This window comes from Dermacentor variabilis, chromosome 3 (assembly GCF_050947875.1).
Source record: "Dermacentor variabilis isolate Ectoservices chromosome 3, ASM5094787v1, whole genome shotgun sequence".
NCBI classification, from domain to species: domain Eukaryota; kingdom Metazoa; phylum Arthropoda; class Arachnida; order Ixodida; family Ixodidae; genus Dermacentor; species Dermacentor variabilis.
In genome coordinates, this window is record NC_134570.1 from 66,364,953 (window position 1) to 66,381,250 (window position 16,298).

Here is a 16,298-nt window from a genome sequence, read left to right on the forward strand (position 1 = left end):
TCCTGGGATGAGATACAGCCCTGAAAGCTACCCTTGATGAAAAAAAATAAGAATAGTAAAAAAGCAGCGTTGTTGACAAAGAGAGATAAGGGCACCTGCCTACGTGGAGGTCGCTTTTGTTTGATGGATACCCTCAGCTACAATCGCGGCAGATGCGGTTGGACACGTCAGCCGGGCTTTTCGATTTCCTGGTGGTAGATGTCAAGAACCGTCCCGCCTGACGGTGTGACTAAGCACATTTGTGTGTACGCTGAAGTTCACATCTGGAGAATCAGCGGAACCCCCGTGCTTCGGCGTCTACTGTGACTAATGCTCTCAGATGTATATATACTAGTTCACGTGTCCGATTTTTACAGAACCAGTGTGAGGTACGTTTGCGCGCAGGTCAGGAATCATGAGTGCGAGTGTCCGTGCGGATGTGATTCTCAGTGACGTGCACGTGTTTTGGTGACGGTAGTGTTGGCGAGGACGTTGTGATGAAAGCGTTTCTGTGGGCCATGTAACGCTGCGTCTGTCCGCGGTAGAATACGGGTGCTTCCGTCGCCGGGGCGTGTGAGCAACTTTTTGGATATCAGTCGAGTATTATATCTGTATTTGCCCCGGAAATAGCGTTTGCAGCGTGTCGTTTACTTTGTGCCGTTATATGCGCGCATTGCCTGTTGTGTATCTTGAGAACAAAATTTAGGTCACAGCTGATGCAAAACCAAGCGCACTTGCTTTGCATGTAAGCTGCAAACGCGCGGACAGTACTTAGCGGACGCTTCGCTTGCTTGTATAGCGATTGCTGGCCTAGGAGCTGTGACAGGCAAGCTATAATTTCGCCGACTTGTAATTTGTACTTGTTGTTTGTAGGGATGATAGGAGCATTCTCTTATATATAGGCAAGTGATTATAGGTGTTTAAATGAGCATCTCTTGTGTTGAATAGCAATCGGGTAGAACTCGTTGTCGGAGTCTGCAGTCTTTTCATCCCAAGGCTTATCGGGAATTGTTGCGCTACCGATGAAATGGTCAGCGCGTTAGTTATTAACGTTTATAAATCATGGAGCCCGAAACTGTACTATCATTACGGTTACCTTGTGAATGTGTTCTCTTCTTTCCGGGTTTTCTCTCGAATTTTCTTTTATCCGTTTTATTAAGGCAGAAATGTACAGTCTCTTTATTTTACATCTGCCTTAGGATGACGTGAAAAGTCGTGTGATGCGGATGTCGTCGCTTGGCGTTTAGCTGGTAGCTTCGCTTGTTTACTAGTGCCACCTGAGCCATGCCGCATTTGAGATGAACTAATGAGTTTCACTTGTTCGCGGAGGCTTTTAAAACCTGTGATTGACATTCCGGGTATAGTTGACCGATGGATGACGAGACCCCCTCTTCGTCTTCCGGAGCTGTGTTGCAGTGAAGTTGCAACAGCCGCGATGTTCTTTCCACGCAGCCAAGGAAAAGGAAACGGTGCACAAGGAGGTGCGAGCCGTGCCCAAGAAGAAGAAAGTGCAGGAGAAGAAACGTGACATAAAGACCCAGTACTTGCATCCGTGGCTGATGACGACCTTAAAGGGACACAGCGGCTCCATACTTGACCTGGACTTCAACGCCAACGGGAAGTATCTGGCGACATCGGCCGATGGTAAGTTGAAAACCTGGCGAGGACGTCAGCATTTCTTTCTTTTTCTGCCCACATTTCGCGTTCGTGCTGGAAACCGAGATTGTTTACGTGACGAGGCCTGCAGAAGCTTACGTACGTGCTCTGGCCTTCGTTATAGAGACACGGATCGTTAGGCGTGCAAGCAAGAGATTAGACCGTAAAAAATGCATCGTGAGGCCAGCTATTCTGTGCCGTCGCAAAGATTTGTTTGCCTTGAAATTAATAATGACAGACGGAAGTTTTTGTAGAGGTTACATGTAGGCTGATACCCGAGAGCGGCTGTATAGAGTGAGAACGATGCAGTTGACTGTGTGGTAGAATAAAATCATTGCTAGTCTTAATCGGGTTTCTCCCAGTTGTTTAAAGGCATCTGTACATATCTCCTTGAATTCACTAGGAAGAAAAGGAAGCATTTGTAGATTCACGTTTGGCTGCACGGTCCTACCAGGATATTTTCATGCTGCGAGTTGATAAAAACGTTAGCGAGGAGTAACGAATTGCTAGGGCGGCATGAGAACGCTTGCATTACATTAATATCCATAGTCTTGCTAGGGCGGCATGAGAACGCTTGCATTACATTAATAGCCGTAGTCTGGGCTCTCTTATTCTCTCTCCGAGGACGGATTCCTTAGGACATCCTTCGAGAAAGTAGCAAGTTTAGCTTCCCCCGCGAGTAGCTGCCACTCATCCTTGCTTATCCAAGCTGTAGAGAACCCTCTCCTTCCCCGCTCTGTTTACCACCACTTTGTATGTGTGTGTTTGCGTGCGTGGCCGTATGTGGCATCCTGACGTGCATGTTGGCGACGGTGTGTGTCGTGGCAGGTGAGAAAACTGCTAAGGTTGTGGAAGGTATGTGCAAGTCGCTTTGTCACCAGGCCCAGGAGCCTGCGGTCTTTGCTTTTCCTTTCCTTCCGGTGCTGGCACTGTCTTTGTCCCCTTGGACCGGCCGCCCGTTGGCAGTCGCAGTTACCGCTGTAGTGTTATCCTAGCGCTCGAGGGAGAGAGAGAGAGAGGGAGCCCTGTGGGTCCCGCCGCTGTGAGAGCGGGGCCGTGACGAGAGTGAATCCCGACCGCACTGTTTTTGTTGTCCTTCTTCCCTGCTTCCTTCCCCTCCGGAGGTCGCTCCGCTCAGCGTGCCGTCCAGGGCCACAACAACAGCTGGCACAAGTCCTCCTCTGTCGGACGCACGACCACGACGGCTCCCCGGGGTCCTCCGAGCCCGCTGGAGGGCGCCTGGCGCCTTCCCCTGTGCGCCGACGACCTGTACCACCAGCTGCTGCGCTACAGGCTGACACCTCAGGAACTGTACCGCTGCGGCTACCCGCGGCCGTGCCCCGACGAGCCCGGCCGCGCCGTGTGGCTGCAAGCGGACGCCGCGTCGGCCGACTCGAGCCGCAAGACGTGCTGCCGCTGCGGCTCGTCGTTCGTCATCACGCCGGGCGGCGAGTACTACGCCAACGACGTGTGCACCTTCCACACGGGCCGCCGTGGCGCCGCCGAGTTCACGTGCTGCGGCGCCACGGGCGACGAGCCCGGCTGCGAGCACTCCGACTACCACGTGTGCGCGCAGGGGGCGCGCGGCGAGCGGGACGCGCCGGCGCGGGGGTTTGTGCGCACGCGGCCGCGGCACGGCGTGGCCGGCGGGGTGTACGCGCTCGACTGCGAGATGTGCTTCACCATCCGGGGACTCGAGGTGGCCAAGGTGAGCGTGGTCGGCTCGAACGGCGCCACGGTGTACGACTCGTACGTGCGGCCGGGCAGCCCCGTGCTCGACTACAACACGGCCTTCAGCGGCGTCACGGCCGACCACCTGCGCAACGTGCGCACCACGCTGCAGGACGTGCAGGCCGTGCTGCTGCGCCTGTTCACCGCCTCGACGGTGCTCGTCGGCCACGGCCTCGAGAACGACCTGCGCGGCCTGAAGATCCTGCACGACACCGTGGTCGACACGGCCGTCGTGTTCCCGCACCACCGGGGCCTGCCGTTCCGGCGGTCGCTGCGCTCGCTGGTCGGCGCGTACCTGAACCGGGACGTTCAGGACGGGCCGCGAGGACACGACAGCGTCGAGGACGCGCGCGCCTGCATGGAGCTCATGCTGTGGAAGGCCGGCCGGGACCAGAAGCTGCGCGAGCGGCGGAGCCGCGGCGCTGGCGGCCGGCTCATGCAGCCGTCGCTCTAGTGGTGTACGTCTCGTGTGTTGCGCGTGTGAGTGAGTGAGCTGAAAGGAAGAAAGAAAAAAAAAAGTGTGGTGTTGAGGATTAAGGAACGACGCTCGTGCGCGGGCTCTCTCTCTCTCTCTCATCCAGACCTGCTATCTCTCTCTCTAAAGAAAGAAAATGAATTCGTGCTGCCGCCGGCGACACCAACGCGCACTGCCATGATGTGACATCTGCTCCTAAAACCGGAACGATCCTCCCGACGGCTCGTTCTTCCTCCTCTTCCGTACGCGCCCGGCTGGTCTGTGTGTCGCCCGTGCGAAAAAAAAAAAAAAGGATGTGCCACGCGAGGACTGGACCATTGAGAGGAGCGGTGCCACCGAACCACGGTTGTGAAAAATGTGTCACTGTCCGGACCTTTTTTTTTTTTAGTAATATTTTTTTCGGACTTGTTGGGGGACAATTACTGTGTCTCAGTGTAGGTGGACGCTGTTTGGGAAGACGCCGTTGTACTTGTTGGTCGCCCTTTTGTTGTTTATTCGTACAAAGATAAAAAAAATGTCGTTCCGACTCAGGAAGAAATGGGGGGCGTCTTTCCAAAAAAAGAAAAAAAGATATCTATAGGAGGAGACGGAAGAAGCCGGGACGAGCCGACAAGACCGCGCATCGACCATCTTGTACAGTCTTTTATTTATTGTCACGTGCCCATCGTCATGCTGTCATTTTACACGTGCGGCTGGGTCTCGTGCAGCTTGCGGATCTTAATTTATTGATATGTCCGTTTTTGTATGTTTTTTTTTTTACTGCCATTAAAAGGAAATGTGTTTTCCTCGGCGACAAATGGATATTTTCCACCTGAATCTTGTCTCTCTCTCTCTCTCGTGTTTCGTGCATAAAGTGCTGACACTGCGTGTCGACTGTGCACATACCTTCCCATCCTAGTACCTGACCGTTGGAACTAGTGTTTGCTGCAACAGCATCGCATCATGTGCATGCGTGACCATGGTGATGCAGAATGCCATGTACATGACCACTGGGTTGCAGGTCCTAGTACCATGCTCCTCTGGTTCGTTCCAACCAGAGCTCGCGCACAAGGCTGACCGAGCTGTGTTGTTTGAACGAGGCTGTGGAGCTGGCAGAATCTTTGCTTGCTTGAACCCGTGGCTTGAGGGAGGAACTACCTTGAGGAATTGTGTCGCAAGAAATTGCTCCTGGACCACTTGGATCGCTTGGACACAAGAGCTGTTGTCATGCGGCCCGGCTACGATGACACTTAATTTACTAGAGACTTTTAGCGTGTCCGCTATTCCGGCAAATGGGGGCGGTTTGGGCGGATAGCCGGATGGTCGAGGCCGTAAATGTGAGTGGCCGGAGCGGTGTAGCCGCCTGGTGTTGTAGATCTCCACCAGACAAACACGGGGCAAAAATTGCAGTAACCTACTTTATTCTGCTTCGCTTCTGTGCAAATTTTCGGCAGTGGCGTAATTGTGTTCACAATTCAGCCGCTGTCGAAAATTTACACCGCATCTAAGAAGAACATAGTAATTGGCTCTGTGTTTTGGTGGTTGAGCTTTGCACCACCAGCTGGCGCCCCCAATCTGGCCGTTCACGTTTACGCCCCCGCCCATCCGGCAAACCGCCTGCGCTTGCTCGAATACTGGACGCACCAAAATTCTTCTCTACTATCCCATGTTACCGAGTGGTGCGTTGAGTGGTCTTTCGTGTAGCGATACCGGCTATAGCTGGAGCTGGTTGGCTGTCCCATCTTTTCCATGAGTGTTCAACAGTTAGCTGGAAACTAGTGTTTGTCCAGCAGTGGTTGCATCTGAGCTAATTGACCTGTCCATAATCCTGGGCTAGTGCTGCCTAGCACTTCTAGCTACCTGTTGAGCACTTGCATAATAGATGGGGGGACCTCTGTAAATCAAGCAGTTGCTTGGTATCATGACAGCCGGGTAAATGCTTTCATTATTAATCTGCAAGGCCACTAGCTTGGTCTGCAGGGTCGGCGAAGAACTTCAGTGGAAAAGATAGAGGGATTGTCTCAGTGTTCAGCCACCGTAAGCAACGCTTTGGGTTCCTTGCGGAAAAATCGTTGCCGTACCAGAAAAAAGGTATGGAGTCGCTCCTTGGAGCACTTCTCAAACGGTGCCACATGACAGCTCTCAGCATAGCAGCCTCAGCTGGATGCGTTGTGCAACTCTAGTGGAGCAAGTGTGCCGTTCCCTCTGGCTACGATGTTGGGGACGGTCTGCGTAATGACGGTGAAATTGCGAGATCACAGGCGTGAGGTAAACACACATTGCCGCGATCTCTGTCGGATGTTGTGGACCCCGATGCTGCGTCAATTGCAAGTTTCAGGGCAACCGTGCCTACTGTCACGTTTCTTTCTTTTTTTAACTTTATTATTGTCAGAAACCTTACTGTCTTGAGTATACCGTGGCCACTATACTTGCATGCAGTGTTTTCAAAAGCAGGGCGAAGTTTTGCCGGGCCACGGCGGCTGTTTCGAGCCGTGTCCCATTTCGAATAGCAGTGGTTTGAGGGAGGAAGAGAGCTCTCTGTTGAACTGGCCTGAGGCAAGGAGGACGAAATGTATGTCTTTATTCAAAAATGCAAAGTGTTTCGGCGTCCGCTGTTGGCTGGAGTCATCCGATGACAGCCGTGTTGATGTATCGCGTTCAGGCAATTCGTCTAGTTTCATGTAGTCACGAGTCCGGGAGGGGGTTAATGGCAGCGCGAGAGCATTCGCGATGCTTGGAATTCGGCTTCAACTCGCCTGCCGCGTCTCTCCGCATAGGAGTACCTAGCAGTGGCACCTAGTAACGCTTCGACGTTTCTAACTTTCTATGCACTACAAGGCTATATATACAACGCGTTTTCTGTTGCCGAAAGTGCCAGAGCTGGCGCGGTCGCGTGAACAACATGCTGACGATAGCTTGAGACGTGCCTGTCTGCCGAGTAACGCAGCACAGTTGCGAAGCTATACGCATCGACCCGAAGTACAAGAAATCGGGGTCTGCAGGAGTCTTGTCGAGTGAATGCTACCACAGGGGGCTTTTGAAGCCTTGGAAAGCAGATGGTATTTGAAGCGTCTCTGTCGCAAGGTGATTTTTAGTTTTCGTTGCCAACGTTTGAGCTGAACTCAAAAGAGGTTAATTATACGTCGGTTGATATTAGCGTGTGGCATGCTACTTCGGGTGCTGGGTAGCTTCCCTCTGGACTTACGTTGGTAGAAACCTAAGCGCTTGCGGGGACACGGATAATTACAGCTGTCTAGAGGCTAAAGTGGCGACGACCCGGGATCTCCAGAGGGCATTGTGCACTTTCGACGCGGTGCGGTCCAAACGAGTTCCTCCCGTCTATTTTCTTCTCTGCCACGCTTCTTCCATGTTCTGAACATGGAACACGCTCTGAACCACGCCCGACGCACTGTGCCGGACAGCAGCAGCAGTGGGAAAGTCGAAGGAGAAGGCCAAACAAGCTTCGCTTTAAAACGCCTCGCTCCTTGTTGCCGTCTGGCTTGCCGCTCTTGCCTGGCGCTTGCGTGGGGCGTTTTCCTGCTGCAAGCAGCGATGACGTTGCGTTGACTCCTTCTCCGCGCGGCGGGTATTGCGTCACGCTATAACGCCAAAGAAAACCGAAACTTGAAGGCGCGTTCCAAGAGAGATATACCGCCGCGAACGGTGGGGGATAATCCGCGGGGAGTCCTTTACCCTGGCGCTCTCCTCACGTCGCTGTTGCTTCACGACGCGAGAACCTCGCCGCCTGCCGAACGCGAACTTTCCTCGTGTTGAGGCCACCGGAACAGCCGTAACCAAACTGTTGGCTTCTGTGGCGCCAAGAATCGCGCTCATCGGGGCGCCTGTACATCGTCGACTTGTAAGCGACGCGCATTGGGCCACTCCTGTCCCTGAAAAATTCTGCCGCCCCTCTCCGTCGACGAGGCGAGGGAACACGTGGCCGGAGGCGTTTGACGCTGAGCGCGCGCGACCTTTGGCAGCTTGCTCCCCGGAAGGCAGCCCGCGCTGCCTTTGCGTCACGAGCGTGGCGTCAGATGTCAAGGTGCGTAGCCCGAGTGACCCATCAGTGAATACTATCCGCGCCGGCCTCGTCGGCGGCTTTTATACCACGTTGTGGTTAACGGCTTACGGGGCGTAATTAAACGCCGCCGGTAATTAAGCGGGCCGCACTAACGTGCGCATCACGAAAGGGAACACGCGCACGACGACTGTCACGACTGTCCCTGTTAATGAGGTTCTGTTATTCCGGTTTTTTTTTCTTCGGCTTTCTCGTGTTTCTGCCTAGATCTGATGACTCCGATGGTGTATAGCCCCTTCAGTCACGAATTATGTTCGACTGTCGATAAATCTGTAAAATTTACACAATCTTATGCCAACGTGCTGGAGGCTCCATAGAAAGCAAGTCAAGGCGGGACGCGAATGATTGCGCATTTTATAGAGAGCTACCCTAATTACATGGTAACTATATATTCATTTATTGTACAGTCAGTAATGCTATGTCTCTTCATACAAAATATTGAATCACCCTTTCGAATTACATGCACAGGTTAATTACTTGGCACAAGCGTTGCAACGAGCGAAAAACATCTTTCGAAATTACTACCGAAACGCCCCACTTCAAGTCAAACACGGTAGTGCCTTCACCAAAGCAGTCGTCTAAGCCGACAAATTTCTCTCAGAAGTGCAGTGGGTGTGTACTTTAGGAAAACAGAATGTTCAATTTACCTCAACGCTTAATGTCCGTTGTCTACTCCTTGCAGCCGCGGCACAGTAATGGCAAAAATAAGTCGCGTCCACAAACGCGTACGCCGTGACTGAAGTGGATAGACAAGACGCTCGAGTTTCACGACCTTCTGCGCAGGTCCAGAAAACAAAGTTCCAGAAACGCAGACGCTACTTTGCAAGGGTGCAACCGCGCAGCGCTTCTCGATTAGGAACACATTTTCTTAGCCTCCCAGAGGGCGTTGAGCGCACATTCGTCAAGTCGATTCGAGGAAAGATGGCGTCCCCGCCCCCTTATATTCTAACCAGATCTATCTGGATCTGCCAACGAAACGTATTGCGCGCCGTGAATCTGACAAACTGGCGTTCGCGTAGTACGAGAGCCGCCTCGAATCCGCCAGCCCAAAGTTGCACCGTGTCTCGCGGTCTTCTGAAATGCGCACCCCGCATACACCCAAAGGCTGGCGAACAACTACCTGTATGCGCTCGCGTCTTGCTAATCCGATGGCGTTTCCGTTACAAAGGCACGTTGAGAACGTTGCAGGGACACCGCGCACGGGCATTTCAACTGCTCGACTGTGGTAGCCCTGCCACAACGGGGCGCTATAGTGCCGACACCCAAGCAGCCTTCTGGAGCGGCTTCTCAAAGGCATGCGAAGAGAAGCAGGATTGGGAAACCCGGAAAGAGTTCCAAGTCGGTGGCGTCCACATTCCAGGCCGGATGACCGGAAGCGTTAAGCGTATGGGATTTCGGGCAGGATGGACGTTTCGTGTTATATATATAGTCCGCACCGAGGGAATCATGCGGCCTAAGTTCCGCAAAGAAAAGAATGCCCAGGAGTGTTCTCCTCTGGCTTGCTTGCGGCCAGTTGGGCACGAGACACTGCGGGATGGGGCTTGCGTGTGCGCGGTGTCCTCCGTTTGACTTCCGCAAAGCTCGCAGACACCCCCCGTTCGCCTCTGCTGTTTGCGAAGGCGCATATGTCCACTGTCTTTTTTTTTTCTTTACAGGAATTGTGTCGACGTTTCTTTTTGCGCGCTCCGTTTACCGCATTAATCCCACCTCCTCGGTTTACACCCCCCTGACGACGGGTCTTGCAGGCGTTGCTTCTGTTGTCCGGTGCACGCGATAAGCGGCAAATATTTGCAGGTGCAGCGTCGGGAGCCGCGTGTATCGCCGCATGCGGCGCGCTAGGCAAGATCCACCGCCTTAAACGTTGTATGTTAGATAAAGGAGTTTGCATGCTTCTGTTGCTTCCCGAAAAAGAAAAAAAGAAAATCCCGCGTTGTTCCTGCCTTCACTCACATAGGTCCACTCACTTCCGAGTTTCCACTGCAGAGGTCCACTCAACTGCGCCACGCACGGGAGTGGCTGCACCACGGCTCAGTGAATTATATATGCCGTCTGACCACTGTCCACAAGGCTCGCAGATGGTTCGCCGCAGCCTCCGCAACGGGACGTCCCTGGGGTGCACCGTCTTATTCTAGTGCACGACCACGGTGCGACCGCCGGTGCATCACTCAGCCCGCCAGTCCAGACCAGGGCTGACTTCCCCTTACGCGACAATCGGCAGAGACACGTGAAACTGTCACTTGTCACCTGGGGAGATCGACCTGCAGAGGTCTGCGCCGCGTGCGTGTGTTTTGCACGCCCGCACTTGGTCTCGTTCCCTGATCGACGCCCCCACGCTGATCCGTGCCTGCGTAAGCCTCGCCTGCGAACAAACTTGGCGTGTCGGGGGTTTTACACTTGCCGCCGTGCAAAATGCACGAATGGCTCTTCTACGATGTTGTTTGCTTGCTTGCTTCCTTGCTTGCTTGCTCGTGCGATAGCGTCATACAATAATAATAATATTTGGGGTTTTACGTGCCAAAACCACTTTCTGATTATGAGGCACGCCGTAGTGGAGGACTCCGGGAATTTCGACCACCTGGGGTTCTTTAACGTGCGCCTAAATCTAAGCACACGGGTGTTTTCGCATTTCGCCCCCGTCGAAATGCGGCCGCCGTGGCCGGGATTCGATCCCGCGACCTCGTGCTCAGCAGCCCAACACCATAGCCACTGAGCAACCACGGCGGGTCTAGCGTCATACAGGTGCGGACCTAGTCGCGTGCAAGCTGCCCAACAGTTTCTCAAGCGATCCGCCACTGCGCGGCACAAGGGACCGCAGTCGCCGTCGCTCGTCGTACGTTGGCCACCACGCGTCACTTGCGAGAGACTTTCACGTTTCTCCTGCGTATGAAAGAGAGAGTTTAGGCGTTAGTTGTGTTTGCACGAACTGTTGGAAGCGCTACTGTTTATTTATTTTTTTTTTTTTATGCAGTGACGACAACATGGGAACATACGCCTGCGCTCCCAGCAACATTGGGAATAAGCCCACTTTACGAATATGAGGGAGCAGTGAGAAAAGGAAAATAAATCTAAAGAAAAAGAAAAAGGAAGACAGCAAGAATTGTCACTTTCGCATATACGCATAGAACTTATAGTCCATATCATGGCGAGCCGACACGGCGTTCATCAAACGCGCATTTCTTTATTATTATGAACTTCTTAGTATTCTAACATTGTATAACGACGACAAAGAAGGAGGATGAGGAATGCACGGGCTGTCAACGCTTCAATCAGGTAGCAGCAGTTAGATGACGTCGACGACAACTTTCGCCGGGGGGGGGGGGGGCGGATTTAGGGGACACATTGCCTGTATGTGCTTTAGAGAGAAAAGAGACAAGGAACAGTGAGAACTGTGAAGGGAAGCGAAGTCGGGCACCGCTGAACAGAAGGCGAGAAGTGACGCACGAAGACAGAAAGAATAAATCGTAACTCGGCGCACGATAAAGATGCGAGCGAACACCGTGACCAACAGCGGGCGAACGCTCGGGACCGATGGAGCCAACGTTTCGGCAAGGGGACTCGCTATCGTCATGGCAACAGCTGCTTGTCTGTTGGCAGAGCTTATGTAACCTCTAAGGTTATGCATAATAGTGCGACAAAGAAAGAAATACTGAAAAGAATGCTTTAGCTCGGAGCCCAGTTCCGATGCCGCCTATTTATATATATATATATATATGTAAACGCTGGACCGATTTGAATGACATTTGTTGCGTGTGAGAGAGAACGTTCAATTCTGGTGGCTGTAGGAAGCAGAACTTTGACTTAGGGCTTGGTATTTCTTAACGGAAATTTCTCAAGATCGCCAACTTTAAGAAAGAAATAGAAGGACGAAGTTTACAAAAGCCGTAACACTGCATCAAAAAACAGATATTGGATTCCTGTAAACTGCATCCGTTTGAGCATCTAAATCGGACAAATTTGATGCATGAACTTACAGCTTATGCGAATTTGTTAATGTTTGCGAGACTTTCGAGACAGTCCTACACACACATTACCAGTATATTTCAGGGGAGTGTATAATATATCCATTTTGTCCTCTCTGCATCTATTGTGAGGTGCAGTTTACAGATTTCTGATATCGCTTTTCATCGCTCAACTACAGAGTTGTAAGCTTCATACTCTCGTTTTCTAAAATATCTATATTCTTAAGAATGGTTGTACAAACATTGATAGCCTAAGTAAAAAAAAAAAATGCGCTTTCTACACCGTCACTAGATTTGACATCTTTATTTTAAGTGCAACAATGCGCGTCACATTCGGTGCAGTGGATGCCGAGAAAACCGATTTCTCTTCTTCCATGGCGCTCTCTCTGTTCCTTTCTTTTTTCTTTCCTTGTTGCGCTATTATGCATTCGATAGCCTTCAAGCAACACTCCCAGCAACAAATTTTACAGAACTATATAATCTCCTCTCCCCCAAGGACGACGAGTTTCAGTGTGCAGGAATGAGATAAGGTGAGGGGCGAGGGAGGTGGAACGTTAAGCGGTGGATCAAACTGGCGACCATATGCGACCGACCGTCACAAACCTACGGCCTATCTGAAACAACACCGCGTTTGAAATTTGAGATCTTTAAGCACCAGGAACACGCAAGACAGCCGCCGCATGAGCGAGAAGACGAGCACGTGAACGCCAGAGCACGTGCAGGCGTTTCGCTCTTTGCAAGAGGCCATAGAAAGGCTTTCCGCTTTCGACCGCTGAGACAGCCCGCCAAATTTAGCGGGCAACGAAGTCAGCGGCGCTCAAAAAACAGGAGCGCGCAGATTTCAACACTCTTCATCTGCAGCTGGCGGACGGACGGACGGACGGAAAAAACTTTAATGGAAAAAGGACCTGCGAGGTTGCCAGCCCGGGCTCAGGCCACCCGGGCATTGTGTGCGGTGAGGCATAGCCTTTCCACCGCTGCCCGGGCCCGCTGGATAGCCCATAATTGGTCGTGTAGTTCTGAGCTAGTCAGAGCGCTTAGCCATCGCTCCTCGAGAAGGTCCGGTTCTATCTTGTCCTCTACGTATACTGAACTGATCTGTGTGCACTTCCACAAGATGTGTGCCATGTCTGCGTGTTCATGTTTGCAGAGCTTGCAGCTTGCGTCTGGATATTGTGTTGAATTTATTCTGTTTAAGTGTACTGGGTTTTGGAACGTTCTGGTTTGCAATCTTCTCCAATCTGTTTCTTGAGACCTGTCGAGTTGTTTGTGGGGTTGTGGGTATGCTTCTCTTTGTTTCGTGTAGTGTGTCAGTATGTCGTGGTACGTGACCAGTCTGTCCCTGTCGTCTTTTATCGCTTCTTCGTCGTCGTCGCCTCCTCCGTCTTCTCCATCGCCTCCGCCGCAATCCTTCTCCCTTCCCCGGGGGTTGCGGGGTGTTGGGCCGTCACTGTCCGTGCCGCGGTGGGTTAGTTTTCGCGCGACTCGGTGGGCCTTCTCGTTGAGGTTGGGAGGGGCATTCATGGTAACTTCTCCCATATGTGCCGGGCGGTGTTCTGCTGCTGAGCACATGGCCGCGGGTTCGAATTGTAGGCCGCGTTTGCCGCATACCAACTGGGGGGTCAACGCCCCTATTGGGGAGAAAAAGAAGAAAGCTCAGGTGGTCGAAATTAATAAGGAGGCCTTATGTCACGGCGTCGCGGCCCCTGCCTTATTTTGGGATGTCGAGCCTCGTGAATGAATGAATGAATGAATGAATGAATGAAAAGCTACTGTGGAACCGCCACCTGATGAATTACATACGTCTGCGAAAAAAAAAAAAACAGAAAGATTGTAAAGCGCTCCTGCATCCTACTTGCTTGAAAGAAGTGCGACATATTTCGCCTCGAAAGGTCCCCGTTGATTTCTTATCCGTGCCTGGAGCGGGTAGTGTTACAGGAAGCACGATAAACCCCGGCAAATGTAGAAGTCTGCCCTTACGCAGGGTGATGAAACTGGGCGAGAATTATCGTGGTTCGCACGCACTGCATCAGGAGACCCGTCCGGTTCTCCAAAGTAGCTTTTTTGTCGTAATGTGGGAATCTTTGTACCGTGCCATATTGTATTATTACAATCGTGACAGCGGTTTCTTTTTATTTATTTCCTTTCTCTTTTTTTTTTTTTTGCGGTTCTTCGCCTTGCGCGGAATGTCACAGCTGCTGTACAATGTGTTGCGCGAGGGAGTTCGAGGCGCGTTCTTAGATTGCGCGTCATAGTTTTAGTTAACTTGAGCTAATACCGGACAATGACAGGTCGCGAATTACGAGTAACAAGCAGACGACGGCTCCATGTGCGTGAAATACCGTGAACCGTGGTATTTGCCACTATGGAAGATTTACGAAGGCCCAGCGTGTGCTTATTTCGCAGATTGTTGAGAACGTACTGAAAAAAGAAAACGTATCTCGCTTTCTTTGCTTTATTAGGTAGCTGCCGACTCCTCACTCAAGAAAACGCGCTCCAAAAGCAGCACGGATTCGGGGTGCAGGGTGTTTGAGCGAGTCGAGGGAAACATTCGCGTCAAAAATTTCATTGTCTTTCCTTATTTATTTTTTTTTCTAATAGCTGCCTGACTGCGCAGTTGTATCTTAACACATCTCCGATATCACGATTATGTCAACCTGCCCGTTCTCATCCACCCCTCCCAGTTGAAGAAGACGACAGAAATTTCTGTCGCAACTACAGAAACTTCTCTCACGACTACAAAAATTTCTGTCGCACGCCATAAGTTCCTGGCGTTTCTGCAGTCGCGACATACGATTCTGACGTTACGACAGGAATTCTGACGTCGCGAGAGAAACATTCTGTCGCGACGACAAAGAGTTAGGAAGTCGCCGCATAAACGTTCTGTCGCGACAACAAGAGTTTTGAAGTCGCAGCAACTTTCCACCGCGACAGCGATTCTGACGTCGCAACAGAAGCTCTGTCGTGACGACAGACACTTTCTGTTGTGGCGTTGGAAATTTGCCACTTTCTTTCGCAACGACATAAGTTCTGACGCCTCACTGGAGTGTTCTCTTAATCCGGCAATGCTGATAGCACCGACACCGGCATCGTAGTCGACGTGGCCAATTGTCGTAATTGTGCCGTGAACACGAGGCAGCAGCAATCGCCCCTACCGGACTCCTCAAAATCGGCCGCTGATCGAAATCGTCGCGTCTGCGAGAACGGCTGCGTATTCATTTTGTTTTATTCTGTAAGCTGTGCCACACAGGCATGTGCACTTACAGGTGCTGTTACGCTGGCACATTGGTTAATTTGCCAGAAATACTGCACAAGCTTTTGCCGAGCGGAAAAGAAATTTTGGGTTGTTCCACAAAGTTGCTCGAGAATCTGTCTCGCCCGGGTGTCAGTATTCTGGCACAACCGCTGCCGTGAGAAACCAGGATGTTGTCTAAATGAGCATTTATCCGCGAATTTTCATGTAGCTATTTTGAACTGAACACTCGAATTATACGCGCGCTCAAAAGTGTAAAGAACGAGAGACTGCTGTCGAAATTAGCAGTAAACACCCTAACAGTGTCCCGGGTCACCGTTGTCGATTTCTGAATTTCCTAACTGATATAGATATCGTAAAGCAAAAGCGGTGTTCTAGCACTTCACGGAGTAATTATCGATGGCAACAACGCTGTTGTTCTTCTAGAGATAATATAATAATAATATTTGGGGTTTTACGTGCCAAAACCACTTTCTGATTATGAGGCACGCCGTAGTGGAGGACTCCGGAAATTTTGACCACCTGGGGTTCTTTAACGTGCACCTAAATCTAAGCACACGGGTGTTTTCGCATTTCGCCCCCATCGAAATGCGGCCGCCGTGGCCGGGATTCGATCCCGCGACCTCGTGCTCAGCAGCCCAACACCATAGCCACTGAGCAACCACGGCGGGTGTTCTTCTAGAGAGGTGCCAGTTGACGTGGCGGAGTGAAAGCGCACTTTGGCTCTCGACATATAAATCTAAACATCAGCGTAGACAGAGATTCTTACTCTTGACATGGCCAAATGTACAAATACAGCCACGTTCGGCGTGGTGCAGTGGTAATGTACTGGGTTCAGAAGCATTAGGTCGCAACTTCGAATATTCAGCTGAAAACCTTCTTCAAGCGAAGCTTTCTTTGCCTCTTCCTTCGACTTTCCCAGTGCTGTTGCGGCTGCTGCTGTTCGAGACGCCGCTAACCCCGGCCGCTATAGCGCCGGCCGGGGTAGGGGGCGAGAGTGGCTTTTAAATGAAACAGAACGCGCAAGAAAAAGTATGCAGGTCTCTCCTACTGTGTGAATCGACGTAAGCGAAGCTTTCTGCCCTGTTTGCGTTCATTGACGGTGATGTTGACGGCATACGACAGCCTTGACGTGATGTTAAATGTTACCTCGCCTGCATCACTTGTGCTTGTCCACGCAGCACGCAG

The 16,298-nt window shown here is 51.6% G+C and overlaps 1 protein-coding gene across 7 annotated transcripts in view; it reads left to right on the top strand.

Annotated features, from left to right (window-relative positions):
• Positions 1-16,298, top strand: part of LOC142575782 (transducin beta-like protein 2) — a 295,737-nt gene that overhangs the window by 7,329 nt on the left and 272,110 nt on the right. For 4 of the 7 annotated variants that reach the window (XM_075685421.1, XM_075685419.1, XM_075685423.1 and 1 more), the window contains exons 2-3: positions 1,432-1,623; positions 2,760-4,657. In XM_075685421.1, the coding sequence (XP_075541536.1) occupies positions 1,432-1,623; positions 2,760-3,820 (1,253 nt within the window). In that variant the 3' untranslated portion in view covers positions 3,821-4,657. The other 3 variants (XM_075685425.1, XM_075685424.1, XM_075685420.1) reach the window with 3 other exon arrangements.